Source organism: Polypterus senegalus, chromosome 6 (assembly GCF_016835505.1).
Source record: "Polypterus senegalus isolate Bchr_013 chromosome 6, ASM1683550v1, whole genome shotgun sequence".
NCBI classification, from domain to species: Eukaryota; Metazoa; Chordata; class Cladistia; order Polypteriformes; family Polypteridae; genus Polypterus; species Polypterus senegalus.
The window spans coordinates 163,326,757-163,343,763 of record NC_053159.1 but is presented as its reverse complement, the minus strand read 5'-3'; the positions used below and the strand labels follow the sequence as shown (position 1 = coordinate 163,343,763).

Sequence of the window (17,007 nt, the reverse complement as noted above, 5' to 3'; positions counted from 1 at the left end):
ATTACTGAAGAATATCTGAAGATGGCTTTTAACAGACTGGCCATCTAATAACACTTGCTGAATAAAACTTCTCTGAAACAAAAACACTCACAATATATTTAGAACAGCATGTATGGAACTCCAAAAGTGATCCCTTCATACCCCAGCTCTCGGTTCGATGTATTGGCACAGTCACATTTCTGACAGGGAAAGCTTTATTAAGGATTTGTGTTAAATTTGAACAGCATCTCAAGGATGACCAGAAGGAGACAAAAACTGTAGAGCCATTTATTTTTGTAAAATCATGTGTGTTATTTTTTGAAAGTGTTTTTTTTGTTTGCCCCCTATGCCCTGACCCTTCACTGATGATGATGAGATAAAAAAGGTATTGTTGTTCATGAGGATGAGCTTTATGCATTGACATACATGATATAAAAGTGTCCCAGTTTGGAACTTTGATATGTTCTAAGTAAGGCATTAAACCAGCAACCTTGTGGTTTGAAATAACATGTTTTAACCACTAGACCACAGTGCCTGTTAGAATGACTTAGAAACCCAGTATGGAGTATATGCAAACATTCTAATTTAATCAGTATTTTTATCTTTCATGTGATGTTTACAGTTCTCTCCATAATGTTTAGGACAAAAACACATTTTCCTTGATATGTGCAACAGTTTAAAATTACAAATCAAAACAATTCAGTTGTGATTGAAGTGCTCATTGCAGACTTAATGGGTCTGCAATGAGCATACATTTCAGTCACACCATAAATCAAAAAATGTGTCTTATGGAGAGCACTGTGTTTTTGCGGTATTGATCAATTACCTTTGCAGTTTGTTTACTTAATTTACTTGAACGTGTGACACTTTTGTGACAACAATGTCACAAAGCTTGGTTTTGAATAGTATTTATGAAAATAATATATTCTGTCTTTTTTCCAGCTGATCTTCAGGTTTCTTCATATTTAGGTAAGGTGACATATTGTTAATTCATTATTTTTATATTTACTTAATTTCAAACTAAAATATATAAAGCTACAATTTTTTATTATAACTGTTACAGCAAGCTGTAGCCCATTCCCATGTTTATCAGAACCATGAGGAGGAAGCAAATTTATTTTAACTAACTAGCAATGGAAAAAAATACTTAGTTATTTAAAAATGCCTTATGTAGAAATATAAAAACAGGCTACAATTAAATAATTAGTGTACACCTTGGGGCATTTTTGCTGAGAGTGTGACTGATGATAATTTATGACTGAACAGATGCTTTTGGTCTTACTGGGCCATCAGTGTCAGTTTTTGATTTCCACGCTTTCTCAGCAGAATATATGGCACCTTTTAATTGTAATAGTGTGTTTTAATTCCCTTCCACACAATGTATTTAGTTACACAGTGGAACTAATGCAGACTACATACAGTACATGTAAGAAAGTACAATTTGACACATTTGTTTCTCTTTTTTGTGCTTCACATACTTTTGTATGAGAGAAGCAAATTTAATGGATTACTCCAAAATCACATACCTCCTGCCTTCAGATTTCTTTATTTATACATTTTGCATCTCTCTTATTGGAAAGCCTTCATCTCAGCTTGCTTTCCGACTCAAGACTATAATTACTGCATAAATTGTGCTTTTGGAATTACACCAAATAATTCTCTGAGAATGCCATACATTTCTTCCCTGAGGAGCTTCTCCTGACAGCTGAACACCTGACACAAATGTGCTGTTTGCAAGGCACCCTGGATTTTATTTTGACATGTGCTCTGCAAGTTTTTTCTGTTTGTTTGTGTTTCCTTTTATTCATACCGTATGATGTACATGAGTCCTTCAGCAATCAGCCGTTTGGTTGGGATTATCACCATGATAGGCATAAGCCACATTTTGACATGACTTCTTGCAGCTACTTTCACTACAGGGATACCTGGACCCATTCCTATTAAGCAGGCCTGGAACTGTTGTTTGTCAGCAAACATTTGATGGCTTAGAAGCTGCATGGAGCCGCTATGTGTGGTCACTGCCCAAATGACAATAACAGTTACGTAAAAGGCATGGATGGGAGAAATCCAAATACACTATACTTTTGACAATTTTAGAATTCCTTCAGATATAATGGCAGAATTTCTACTTATTTTACCATAACATTAATGGGATGGTCGTATGTGGTAAAATACAGTGTACATATGTAGTATGGTACTACTACTTACTTTTACAAATAGGACATAAACTTTTTAAGCATTTATCCATCTACTAGCATAGTTTAAACTCACATTTATTAAAGCAGGCACAGAAATAGAATGGTAAGTTTGACTGTTTTAATTGTGTCATGCATTTAGGAAACTCTTTTCACCAGATTTGCTAGGCTTTGCATCCATCCCTCTTTCTTTCTTCATCTTGTTGCCTTTTTTCATTGGACTTTCTATCCCTTACATCCATCTTTCTTTGTACTTCTTGTTGTCTTTGTTCATCAGATATTGCAACCTACTTGTAGTTGCCTGATGACAATACATGCAGATGTGGACACCTGACATTACTTCTTTTATCTTTGAACTCACAGTTTTCATTATTATGTCCCAGGTTTCTATCCCATAAACTTGAAATATCCACACTCGTACTAGACCAGTTTTATAGTTGCCAGCCAACCTAACATAGAGATATGAGAGGGAGCCAAAGTTAATACAAGTAGAATGAACATTCTCTATGGCAGGAGCTGAAAAACTGGGAATTGAACCAACTTGTAGGGCAGCAGTATCCAGTTTTTGCTTTTTTTTCAGGTGCTCTGATAAAAGGTCAGTATAAGTATAAAAACATCAGGTGATTTATTTTTGGTCTTATAAAAGCAGCCAAAGGTATACTTCATACATTGTTTGGAAACAGATGATTCTGTTGTTTCCCCAGACAGAAAGCTGTTATGTAGATCTAAGCCCTGCTTTAAACAGTGGACAGAAGACGAAGTGCTTTCCTGGCTACGTGCAGAAGGCTTGAATGAAGTGATTGGCACCTTTAAAGCAAACAATATAGATGGCGCAGCACTCCTGAATTTAAACAGAGAACATCTTGCAATGGATCTTAAAATAGGTAAGAAATACATGTAGATGGTACATACTGTGAAAGGCACCATTATAATAAAGAGTGACTGGTTATGATACACAGAAACAAGTGCATTAGTAAGACTGGAAAGAAGTTTGGTTTTATTGAAGATGTACTTTTATTTGCTGCACTCCATTTTGTGCAAAGGTTCTCATGCAGTGTCTTTTTTAAAAAGTTACAATTGTTTGCTGTTATCATCATGTATGCTTCTGGGTGGCTGGTGTTTTGGCTCAGTATTCAGAGCATAGAGGGGAGGGAAATCTAAGAACATAGATGCAGATTTTAAAAGTGTTCGTAGATGTGGTTTACCAGATAACATTAGATAGGTGAAAAAATAAAGTAACATTACCCTTTACTCTAGTAAGAGCTCTGTATTAATACCTAAACTACTATAATATATGCCTGTATATGTTTGTGTGTTTACTTTAAAAAAAAAATCACATAAATAATGTTAACTAGTGTAAATAAAACCTAAAAGAAATCTTTGTGAATATGGATTTATCTAATGGTCCTCTCATGTGCTTTTAACTTCTGTAACTTGTAGAGCTGGAACATTTCCATTCTTTCCCTTTAGCAGCTGCATACTTTTTTGGCAGATTTTATTTTAAAAATGTTTTGATTTTACACTATTCATTATATTCTTTAGAAAGTTGTTGACTGATTTGTTGTCTTATGGGATTTAAATGCTTGCAGTGAACCAATTATGGAGTAATCAGATCCAGTGTATCTAGTGCCCCATGGATTCATTTATTCAAGACTTGGTGCTTTACCAGTGTGTTGATGCTTCTGTTCTGGAAAGTCACAAGGTGGGCTTGTCCAAATGTAGATGTTAGTGCAACTTCTTTTCTGATTTTTGTTAGCTTTTTCTAATGGTGGTGCACTGATTAGCATTTCTTCTGTACAGCCCTAGCAAACTGCATTGGTATCCCAGTCTGGTCATACCCTCATCCCTTTAGTGAATTTTTGATGTTCTGTCAATACTCGCACATACCAAGCCAAAGTACTTTTAGACTCTAAATTGTCCCAGACTTTATAGGTGTAGGTGTTTATGTAATAGTGCTGTATGTTAGACAGATTTCCTATAAGGGATTAGAAACCAGTTTTAGTGAATAAATAAGGGTACTTTTTCAACAACATGCTGTATCTGCTGGATTGAAGTATTTTATTTCCAGGTCTTCCAAATATTCATACATAGTCACCTGTGAAGGTGTTTTGGGGCTCTTTCTTTTCCTGCCCCAGAAACCTGCATCTCTGCAGATGTTTATGTATATGAAAGCTTTCTGGTAATATTTGTTAGACTAGATCACCTTATTCTATTGATAGCACTGAAATGAGGATTAGATTTCAATATGGTCTCATTTTTAAAGATATTATACATTTTGGTAAAGCATAGTTTTTATTTCTTTAATTAATACACCTTTACAATGGGCGAATAATTCCAACTTTAGTTTAGGTATCTCAAAAAAATCTAATAAACAAACAGTTTATGAAGCTGTAAAGAAGCATTAAATGTTTGTTAATGACTTAATAATATAACCTATAATAATATTAATTATCTTTGAATGACATTTATAACTAGTAGTTTATTTTTCTTTTGTGTGAATAGTGGAAAAATATAAACAACATTCTTGAACCCCTGTATCCATTTCAGGATAAAGGTGGGTTGGAACGCACTCTGGCAGTGTGTGGTGAAAGACAGGAACCAGCCCCAAACAGGGTACTGGTACCTTGTAGGGTCCATTCACAAATTCTTTATAAACATATGACCACAAAAAATATTTTTAGATTCGTTGTTCTTGTTTAGCTAATTTTTGCATGTAATATTCCCCCTGACTTTAAATCTGCATGTCCCGTGGTTAAAAATGCTTGAATGTATGCTTACAAGTTTATTGTTAACTTTTGTGTTTACATTATTCCCCTGTTTATTTATTTATGCCCAGAAAGTAATTTGTGGTGGTAGGGGTGGGCGATATGATATCCCGGTTTCACGGTATTCAACGGTATTTTTCCCATGCATGAGTGGATGTTAACCACATTTTCCACTGCAATTACTGCAGTAGACTGGCTAAGAATAACCTGTTCCACTGTCATGAGCATTGTACATTGTACAAAAAAACATTTTAATGTGCACACAAGTATTAGTACAAGTTTGCATGGCCTCATAAAGTGATAGTTTTCAAGGAAGTGGCACTAATTAAGAGAAGGAATCACACTGCATGACAGACGCAGTCAAAATATAGAACCTTTTAATTGAACAAATTTTTTCAAACAACTTAAACTGTAATTTTGACAACATATTTTCAACTATCCAAAGAGGCATTTAGACTTTTAAAATATCCAGAGGTGCTTGTCAAAAGTTGTATTGCACTGAACATGTCTTGGAAAAGGAATAAATAATAAATATTTTTTGTAAACCAACTACACTTTCTGTTAATGTTAACAATCTCTGTCCACTGACACATTAAAGTGACTTTTTAAACAACTTTACCATAATTAAACTGCATAATATTTAAACTTATAATTAATAACAATAAAATAAATAATAGTATTATTGCTAATAGTTGCACTATTACTTCAAGACTTCAAGCCCAGGTGCAAATTCACCAAATTAAAATAAAACAAGTGCAAATTGGTGAGACATCTTTACCAACTGAACCATCATTAAAGAAAACTGCATTAATATGGACTTTGCTTCAAGCTAAGCGATATATATAAATAATAAAACTGCAACTTGCATTTATAATGCTATTTGTGGTATAGCCCTACGGAATCGTATTAGGGCCACGGTGAAGATAAAAAATACAACACAGGGAAGAAAAAAACAAACTATATGTCGAGAATAATGTCGAAATGTTGACTTTATTCTCGACATTTCCACTCTAATTGTGACGCTTATGTTGAGATTAAAGGCGACATTTCCACTTTATTCTCGCCGTTTATTTTATAATTAAAGTAGAATGTCGTAAACTAAACCTCATCCTAAAATCAATGTCTAATTTACTAGATTTTCTCAAACCCCGTCATAAGTTAATGCAGCACGTTAAATGCTTTGTCTTAAGTGTTTCCTGGCCCAATTGTTAATCACTACGCTTCTTAAACTGACTTTCTCCGCAGCGATCACCGCACAGAATCCATTCACTTCATGATATTCCTGCTCTCTGAAAATTTAGAATGCTAAGATAAATACTTGATATCATTTTCATGATGAAATGCATTAAAGCATGTATTAAACATACACAGTAGTGAGGTGGTAGTGCTGCTCCTTCGCAGTAAGGGATCCCCAGGTGTATGTTCAGTGTAGAGAACTTTATGGCAGGTCTGACGAGGCTCCAAAAAACTGGATGTATGAATGGGTATCGAAAAGGTTTAACTTAAATATTGTGTAAATGTTGGGTTTGTGATCTGGTGGTCGGAGACACAAACACAGTGCGAGGCAGGAGCAAATCATGAACAAGACACCACCACATCGCAGGATGAATACGAGCAACACATACACTAGCATTGTTAATATAGCATAACAAAAGTCCACATCCTACATGACTTTGAAAAGAAACTGAAGCACGCCGAGTAAACTCACCAGAAAAACATGCAAATTCAAGGCAGGGAACACCCGAGACACCCTTGCTGCGAGGCAGCAGTGCAACCTCCATGCCGCCGTCTCCCACTTGATTAATATATGCTTTAATGCATTTTATCATAAAAATGATATCAAGTATTTATCTTAGCATTCTAAATTTTCAGGGAGCAGGAATATCATGAAGTGAATGTATTCTGTGCGCCGATCGCTGCCTGCGGCTCCTTAGTACAAGAAGAAGTCAGTTTAAGAAGCACGTACCGATTTAACATGGCTTGGGGAACACTTAACATTGAGCATTTAATATGCAATATAACTTATGACGGGGTTTGAGAAAATCTAGTAAATTAAATATTCATTATACGATGAAGTTTAGTTTACAATGTTCTACTTTAATGACAAATTACGAAAATAAAGTCAACATGTTGACTTTAATCTTTTTATAAGCGTCAAGATTAAAGTGGAAATGTCGAGAATAAAGTCAACATGTCGTTACACTATTACACAATACCCAGGTACATTACACTGTAGTGAAAACAAATAAAACAAGTACAGCTTGGCTTGCAGTATTATCCAGTAGTATAAAAACAGTATTTACACATTTGAACATAATGGTCCACATCCAACCTTTTAAAACCGAAGTATTTCCAGGCAGTATTTAGATACATCTCTGGATGCCCTGGGACACATCATCAGTGATGTTTCCTGAGATCATCGGGTGTTTCGGGTCTCACAACATCAGACACTCTCTCTCAGGTGACCCAGCCGAGGTTGATCACGCCCCAACTTGTGTCCCAGCAGCACTGGCCCACTTTGCGGACCTCTTGATCCAAATCCACCTCGAGGCTCTTTCTGCGGCTTTTGTGATGGACTTAATGGCTCTCCTCTTTGCAGCTCCTGTGATTCCAAGCCTGGCAAAGATCTTACACAGGGATCGAGCGGCAAATCCTCTGCACCCTACTTCTATGGGTTCACAGCAAGCCTTCCAGCCCTTCCTTCGGCAGTCCTCAATGAGCTCCTGATACTTGAGCCGCTTACGCTCATTTGCCTCTTCCATGCGGTCCTCCCATGGGACTGTCACTTCCAGCAAAAGGACTTGCTTGGACGATGCAGATGTTAAAACTATATCGGGTCTCAATGAGGTTGATGTTACAAATTCCGGAAACTTGAGCTGCCTGCCCAGGTCAACCCGCAGCTCCCAGTCTGCTGAAGATGAAAGGAGGCTGAATGATTTTTGTTTTGCTTGCGCCTGCTCACCAGCCCTTATGAAGGCAATTCTTCTCTGGCTGCCAACATATTTGTTGTTGGCCACTGCATGTGAAATGGTCTCTGCTATACACTTTAGGACCTGATCGTGTCGCCAACGGTATCGGCCCTCTCCAAGGGCAGATGGGCAGCTACTCAGAATATGCTCCAGGGATCCTCGTCCAGGACAGAGTGGACACGTTGGAACTTCACTCTTACCCCAAACATGCAGGTTCGTTGGGCTGGGGAGCACGTCGTACACAGCTTGGACCATGAACTTTTTTTTTCGGCAGAAGTTCTTATGTGTCATCATGTTCAACTTTAGTGTCAGCTACAGCTTCAATTTCAGAATGTTCTCTGTATATCTTCACCGTTCAATACCTACACTACCACTACCTATTTAGCGGTGTAGCAGTGAAAAAAAGCCCCTGGGCAACACCTCTGTGATTAGAGGTGTAGCAGAGAAAAAAGGTCCCCACTTGAACAGTTTGCTGCGCCATGTTCCGAACGTCGTTTAGACAATTTAAACCGATGTTGCGGTGTAAGAAAAATCCATATCATAACAAAAATAAAAAACGGTTTTCGGTATGAACCGGTATACTGCCCAGCACTATGTGGTGGTTTTGTTTTATGTAAGGATTATTAGGATACTCATAAGGACAGGTTTACATCCTGTCATTAGTTGGCACATTTCCTGTCTGTTATTTTTTTTTTCATTGTATATGTGTGTTGAATTAGTTGTAGTTATAGTTGTTACCTATACATCGACCCAGCTGGCTTATATGTGTGTACACGCTGTGCTACACTGCAACCTATCTCTGTCTTGAATCCAGTGTTGCCAGTTATGCCCCAACACCCATGACACTGAAATTGGATTAAGTACATTCTGTAAATGGGTGTTTGTTTTTAAACAGATAAAATATGTAAATTTTTGTTCTTTTAAAAAAATGTATTTTATGTGTGTTTAGTTTATGGCACATTCCAGTTTTACACCATTTTTCATTTTAATAAGATTGTTCAGCTGTTGATTGTATTCTTTTGAGAACTAAGAGACAAACTGAACTGTAAACCAAAAACCAAGGTTCAGACTGAAACGTGACTTTGCAGACTATTACACTCTTGGTATCAGTACTCGGACTTACTTAACGGTTTATTTAATTGTGCCACTACCCTCAAAACTTTTTATATATTTGAAACATATTTATCTGGAAACCACGAATTGCCGGTAATGTATAAATCACTTTTTAAATATATGCAAATTTCATTTTCAAGTAAATTATTGCCTTTATGTTTTGGCCTTCATAGTTTTAGCAAATTTCCTTCCGTGCTTTTCACATTAGTTCATCAATGCACTGTGAATGCATTTGACACAGAAAAGCTAATGCAAGACATACCAGATAAACATTGCTCCAACTCTTGTTTGAGTCATACTGCTAAACATTTTAATGAAAAGCGGATAAAATAATTACCATATTATGTAAGTGTCTTGTTTATTTGTAGTTTAAATGGCTTCTCACAATTAAGAGAAACCTTAACCAGAAACTTAACTATGCTTTAAAGTATATCATAAATGCATTATATAATCAAAGATTCAGCAGTTAACTGTATTATACTACATTAAATTTTGCTTTAGAAATGTAAAAATGGTTCTTGCTTTACATTTGTGTGTAACTCTTCACTTCTTCCTAAATTACCTAGTAATTCATGTCTGTCAATATGAAATTGTGACAGAATTGTAAATATGAATTTTTAAGCCAAGCTACTATAAGTGACATAGTATGCACAATCAAAAACTGTATGTTTGGTGTTTACATGCACTTCAGTTGTCACTACGAACAACGTGTGTGTGTGTGTGTGTGTGTGTGTGTGTGTGTGTATGTGTATGGCGCAGTCTGCTCTGCTCATGCTCAACCGTAGGCCTGGGAGTTGATGTAAAGCTCAGAAGGATGACTTGCACTTGGTGAGGTGGCGCGTGCATGCACTTTTACATTTTTTTGGTGCTTGCATGCACCTCACTTCTCATTCAACCCAAGCAGACAAACTTAGTTTTCTGGTATATGCACATTGTACGTTCACACAACGAGCTACCATACGTTTGCCCAAAACAGGTTCCAGCCTGTCCCTCTCAATTTGTGCCATAGCTGCACTTGACTACATGTCCATCTAGGACAAGATATGACCTGTCCCAGCCCACTTAGCTGACACCTTTGCAATTTCATCAATATAATAAAACTGCTAGGGAGTCTTTGTGTTGCTTTTTGTCTGAATACCACACACAGCATATATGTACATAATCACCAGTTTTGAGAACAGGCAGTGTATACAGCATAACTTAGCCAAGGTCACATAGTCAGTCAGTAATTGAATTTTAATATAAGGTTTTGTTGCTTGAAATGTGATTGCCACAGCCTTTTCCATATAACAGGGGGCTAGTGGTTTCCTATAACAGATACACCTGGTCAGTTAGGATGAGTGGTGGCTCTGAGGCTAGGGATCTGCACTGGCAATCGGAAGGTTTGGTCCTGGCTAGGGTAATCAATCACATAAGCTGATGATAATGTGTTAGATTTAGTTTTGTTATCTACTATATGTATTTTGTATGAGTTTCTGTTGTATATCGAGAGAAATGTGACTGTTTTATTCAGGTAGCAAATTTTTTTTACTTTTCAGTTTTATTTCTACATTGTAACCCTGAATTCGATTAAACAGATTTGAAAAAATTATATTGTTTTGCTTAAGTAATTTAACATAGGATAGATACCAAGCCTGAAGCATAAGCAGCAAAAGACAGGAAAAAAACACAATTTATTCAACAGGAAAAAAATATTTGCAGTTTATTCATTGAGGTGATAACTATTTTTCTACATAATCTCAGTCAGTTAATGCGTTAAATAAAAGCATCTTTAGCTTAATGCAAGAGTATTTGTATGCAGTTTTCCTTAACAGAGACGATCACTCTGACATTTACCTAGTTTTTGTCTGTAAAAAGTTAATTTGTAATGGATGTAAATCACTGGGCACTAATACAAAATAACCAATATGAGAAGTAAGAAAATTCAGAAGAAATACAAATCTGCTAGTTGTCTCAATTTAATATCAGATTTAAAGATGGCTGGAGGCCAAGAGGCTCTATATTTGCATATATTTTTAACATACCAATTTAATATAAAGTCATTTTGATGTTCCTTGAAAATTTATTTTTCTTACTGTTATTAACAATGGTGGGTATTCTTGTAGTGTTCCATAAACCAGAGTTATGCCAGGGAATGTAAATAAGTATATGTAAAAGTTGTCCTTAATGAGAAAAACAAAATATAAAAAGGAGAGATAAACATAGGATGTGGCACAATATACAAAATGAAATGGAAAGCTACAAATACCCCGTTCTTGGCCTAGCAATGTAGGTGAATCACTGTCTGCCACAATAAGAAATTACCAATGTCAAATTCTGATTCACTCATAAGCCCTGGACTTAGTCCTTTTGCAAGTCAATGATTAATAGACAAGGACATCTGTTCCTTATTGTGTATCTGGCTTCCTTTGGTTCTCCTGACCACTTTCTTCAGCTTACATGAGAAGTATGAACATTTTGTGGAGTGAATACAGGGCGCTTTTTTTTTGCATTATGAAAAACAATGTAATAAATGAATTAAATAAAAAAAAATAGTAGGTTTCATTGTATTTTTTTATGTAATATCCAGTTTCACAGAGAATTGGAGATTATTATATGATTATTCAAAAATACTGTATATTTTGATTGATGACTATAAATTAATGCTTTTGATTACATTTTTAACAGTTTCTTTAGCTCAGTTCTCACTTTTACCATTCATAACCATGCTTTTTAATTTTAACATTTTTAAAACTGAGCATCTATATTTTGAAACTAAAATTTAGTGCATCCAAAGAAATGCTAGATAACCCATTGCAGAAGTACTAAGAAGTTGTTAGATTCTAAATGTCTGGTATACGCAATTGGTGATCAGTGGCTTCATGTCACATTACTTCAGGTCCATTGATCTTTTTTTACCCTTTTAAACAAGATTTAAGAGACAAAGCAGGAAGTTAGGCTGGTTTTCCACTAGCTCTGGGAACCAAGCTGACTCAAATTCCTGGTTTATTTCTTTTTTTTTGTTTTTTAAAAAGCGCCTGCAAAATTTGCTGTGTCCTATAAAGATCCTACATAGCTGGGAATGCCTTTGCTGAGACATTGGTAACACTGTTTTTACTAAAAACTGTGGGTACTGGTTTAAATGCTCACATTGAATTAGTTCTGTTGTAAGCAGCACTTGCATAATTAAGCCATAAATGTTCTGAATCACCAAAGAAATGTAAGCAAATTGTAGTTTGAAACTATAACAGCACTAATGCAACTTGGATGCTTTAGCCTGTAACAAAAAAAAAAAAAGAAAAAGACAAATTTTGTGAATAAAAAGAACTTATGTGCAGTGACACAGTGCCAAAAATATAAGCTAAAAGAAAAGTATACAAAGCAGCTAAAGTTACAGTTAGCATTGCAGTTGGTTCTTCTTTATCTGTGATGCTGGTGTGTATTCAAATATCTGTCACTTGCATTTGATATAATCAGAACACTTTTAATACCTGCATTAGTACTCATGCCTGATGTAGTAAAAATGCGATGATCCTTTTTTCTGGTTCTGGGGTCTCATGTATAATGCTGTGCATAGAAGTCACATTAAAAGATTGCGTATGGACAAACTAGAAATGTGCATACGCATAAAAAAATCCAAATGCATTAAATTCTGCGTACGCCAAGTTTCAAGCACTTCCCTTTTATATATCCCAATAAACGTGAAATTTTAACCCATGGGCATGCGCCTACAGGCCCATCCCGATTCCTCCCAGAATTTTTACATATTTGAACATGCACATCAATATAAATAACCTCTTCCATTCAGTGTTTTGTTGAAAGACAATGGCAAAAGCACATGGGAAAAGAATTTCAGCAAATGCAAAGTAGAGGCAAGGGAAAATGTACTATTTGTTGGCTTAAGCAGTGGTATAAGCAACAAAACAAAGTTGATGGGCTGATACAGCATGGCGGAGACAGTCGAAAGTTCAAGTTCAGAAAGTTGCACAGTGCCTGAAATAAAAAAGAAGTGGTCAGCATATCTTCAGATGCTTGCTGCCCACACACCTTTGCTTTGGAAACTGCTGGGCAACCATCTGGCTGTATGCTGACAAACGCTGTTCTGGAGTCACAAAATGCAATAGTGGATGCTGTAAGAGATGTGGCCAATGAACTGAGGAATATAAGGGCTGTACAATAATAATAATAATTCTTTGCACAATGTGCCATTGACCACAAATTAAATTAATTGGTTAAAAAATAAATACTGAATCTGATTACCTGTTTTTGCATTCTGCTAATTACATTCAAACAAAGTTGTAACTATGTCCAATTTGGCTGATCATTTGGTGGGTCGAGGTCAGGTTCGTCATACTGCATCTTTTCAGGTATGGCAAGCCACGATTGTGTGCCACATTATGCAGCACACTACATGCTTGTACAATGCAACACACTTTCTGTGCACTATAGAGCAGCATATTAATAGAGGGGAAATGCTTTCAGGATGGCACAGTGGCGCAGTGGGTTGAATCCGCTGCCTCGCAGTTAGGAGACCCGGGCTTGCTTCCCCGGTCCTCCCTGTGTGGAGTTAGCATGTTCTCCCCGTGTCTGCGTGGGTTTCCTCCGGGTACTCCGGTTTCCTCCCACAGTCCAAAGACATGCAGGTTAGGTGGACTGGAGATTCCAAATTGGCCCTAGTGTGTGCTTGGTGTGTGGATGTGTGTGTGCCCTGCGGTGGGCTGGCACCCTGCCCGGGGTTTGTTTCCTGCCTTGCGCCCTGTGTTGGCTAGGATTGGCTCCAGCAGACCCCTGTGACCCTGTAGTTAGGATATTGTGGGTTGGATGATGGATGGAAATGCTTTCAATTTACCTGAGCAAATTAATTCTCTGAAGGTGCCTTTGTAGCTTAGTGTCCGTACCAAGCACCACAATGGCTCAGTTCTATGCTCTTTACATGGCTCTTTGAGGTGACTCACTGTCCTTAAAGGACCTTTTGCCACACTAGTTGGAAAAAGCACCTGTGATTGTGTGGAGTTGCTGTTTTTATAGGCTCTCCTGCTAAAGATGAAGTAATGGCAGCTCATTCTTTTGGTGATTCCTCCCTGTCTGATGTAACTTGTCCTGCGCCATTGCAATAGCAATGTGTGTGCAATTGACCACTCTGATTACATTTGGAAAACTGGACATTGCTGTGAACTGTGCTTTAATGTTTCCCAATTCAACCACAATGTAAGGAAATCTTATGTTTCTTGATGACAAGCGGATAATACTTATAAAGCAGGTAAACTGTGACACATCAATGATTATGAAATTCCCAGTTGGTCACTAAGTTCATGTTGAAAAGCTCCTGTGGGTAAAAACCAGAGAGTGGACAGAACTTGCAAAGGAGCAGGTAGTGCACAATCCTTCAAAGTCTGCCTTTGTAAAGCCAGCACCAGTTCAGCACACAGCTCCAAAAGGAAATCTCTTGGAAATCAACGTTAACTTAGAAACCAGACATCATTACCTATAAATATGTGCTCTCTTTTAAATGACACACAAACAGTGGCACCGAGCAGAAAAGTGCATGTACAAGGTGTGAGGCTGCTCTGAAAATGTGCATGGTTTTAAACCAAGTTTATTTTTTATACATCTCGAAGTGGGCGTGGAAACGAGCTTATGCAACATTTTTGTGTGTACACAACATTTATACATAAGGCCCCTGGTGTTAGGGAAAAAGTGGCACAAGATTCTCAGCTGAATTTATGACACTTACGCTAGATGCCCTGAAAAGTAAACCGCAAACATTGCTTTATCATCTTTTTCATGTTTAGAAAACGCTCTCATTATGTGTGTATGACTTTAATTCTGTCAGTCTTCATGATTAACATCTTGTGTTACTGTGACTCTGGTATCACCTTTTAATATTTTCACTATAACATGTGAAAGGTGTACTTCATATTTCTAGGTAACACATCTTTGTGGACAACTTCATTAATTAACACTAGAATTACCAGAGCCTATGAAAAAACTTGAATTGCTTCTTAAAACCCTTCACACCTCTCTGCAAGCGTCCTTTGTCCTCTAAATGTGCTGTGATAAAGAGAAGCTAGAAGCAGCCGGCTATTCAATCCCCCCACCAATTTAGAACATGCACAAACTTCTCTCAGCTCATGCCTTGATTGAGTATCTGGGAGTGAAGTGGAGTTTTAGAGTGGAAATAATAGATCGTTATTTGGAACACACGCATTTCATGTCTGTTCCGTTTCTACAGTAATCTGTGTCAACACATTATTAAAACAAAAACGTTTTTTATATTCTAGTAATAGATGACAAAATGTAGGCATAAACTATATAATGTACTAGCAAAATACCCGCGCTTCGCAGCGGAGAAGTAGTGTGTTAAAGAAGCAATGAAAAAGAAAAGGAAACATTTTGAAAATAACGCAACATGATTGTCAATGTAATTGTTTTGTCACTGTTGTGAGTGATGAGTGTTGTTGTCATATATATATATATATACTGTATATATATATATATATATATATATATATTATATATATATATATATATATATTTACACACACACACATAAACATATATATATACATATCTATACATATATACATACATATATATACACATATATAAACATATATATACATATACATACATATCTACATATATACACACACAGCTATTTCATATCAGTGCAATACGCTGCTTGTTAAAATGGATAACTCCCGCTCTTACGTGCAAGTCTGCGTGGATATTATGAACTATCGTATTTGTTCAAGTCCTATTTAAATTTTAAATAGAAGGAATTTTTATTTAGTCGACAGAAATATCTTTGGTAGGAATGGTAAAAACAGACAGGAATATTATTTGTGAATAAATCAACTCAAACCTTAAACAACTTATAATATTTTGCTCTCCATAAAAATATATCCTGTCAAAATTATACAAATTCAAATATGAACATGCTGCATAACAAAACCTGGAAATATAAATAAAATGTGTTCCTTTCAGCAGTAACAAATCAAATCATTCAGTTGTCTTTGCTCATATGTCATTTTAGAGCTGGACGCCTGGCATCTTTTTTTGGCAACAGGTTCGTTTCTGTTTGGTGTGAGGTTCTGTGTTGTGGAGATTCTCAGGATGGATTGCAGGTGCTCATCAGTGAGGCTTACTCCTGTGTGCTGTTTTGTTAGTCTTTATCACTGAGAAGAGCTTCTCACACAGATATGTGCTACCAAACATGCACAAGGTTCGAGCCGCATGTAGACGGACTTTTTTTGTTCTTCAAAGTCACCAAAGCGCCGTGCAAACTCAGTGCGCTCAGTTTATCAGCAAAGTGCGTATTTGGGAACACCGTAGTGACGACTTGGTTTAACATTACTTGGCAACAGGGAACGTGGGGCAAGGTGCACTGGTGCATTTGTGTCTCCCATAAAAGCAGCTTCACTTGAAATCACTTTGTGATTGTGCACGGTAAAACGTCCGCTGAAGTGTCAGATTCTTATTTAATTATTCTGCTTTCTGTATCTTCTGCATTGCATTCAGGTTACCCTGATGTTTTGTCTCATAGTGCCGTCTTAGATTAAATTCTGTAATTACAGCCACATTAGCTCCACAAATGAGACACACGGGTTCAGTAAACATATACTCAGCCTCCCATCGTTTTAAAGGCTCTATTTTCAGAATGAACTTTTCTCTCCAGCATCATGTGAGATAGCTTCGCAATAACTTGCAGCATCATAAGCTAGACTTGATTAACGCGGGAACTGTTCGGCAAGGCAGCTGAAGCGCTGCATTATGGGATCTGTAGTTTATTGTGTTACCAGCACTTCATATACCTGGGCCATTAATAACAATAATACAGTATATAAAATGATCTCGCGCGGATATAATTACGCGGGCGGATGTGGCCCGTGGCCCTTGAGTTTGACAAATATGGACTAAATAGAACTTGAAAAGATATATTTTTGAAATGTGATCGCGCAATTCAGATAGAGTTGACGCACTACAGCCTGCATCCGCCCCTCGCTC

At 36.8% G+C, this 17,007-nt stretch overlaps 1 protein-coding gene across 1 annotated transcript in view; it reads left to right on the top strand.

The window, feature by feature from the left end:
• Window positions 1-17,007, top strand: part of wdsub1 (WD repeat, sterile alpha motif and U-box domain containing 1) — a 109,995-nt gene that overhangs the window by 62,328 nt on the left and 30,660 nt on the right. The window contains exons 9-10 of the mRNA XM_039757459.1: window positions 922-948; window positions 2,879-3,058. Of these exons, the coding sequence (XP_039613393.1) occupies window positions 922-948; window positions 2,879-3,058 (207 nt within the window). The remainder of the gene's footprint in view (window positions 1-921; window positions 949-2,878; window positions 3,059-17,007) is intronic.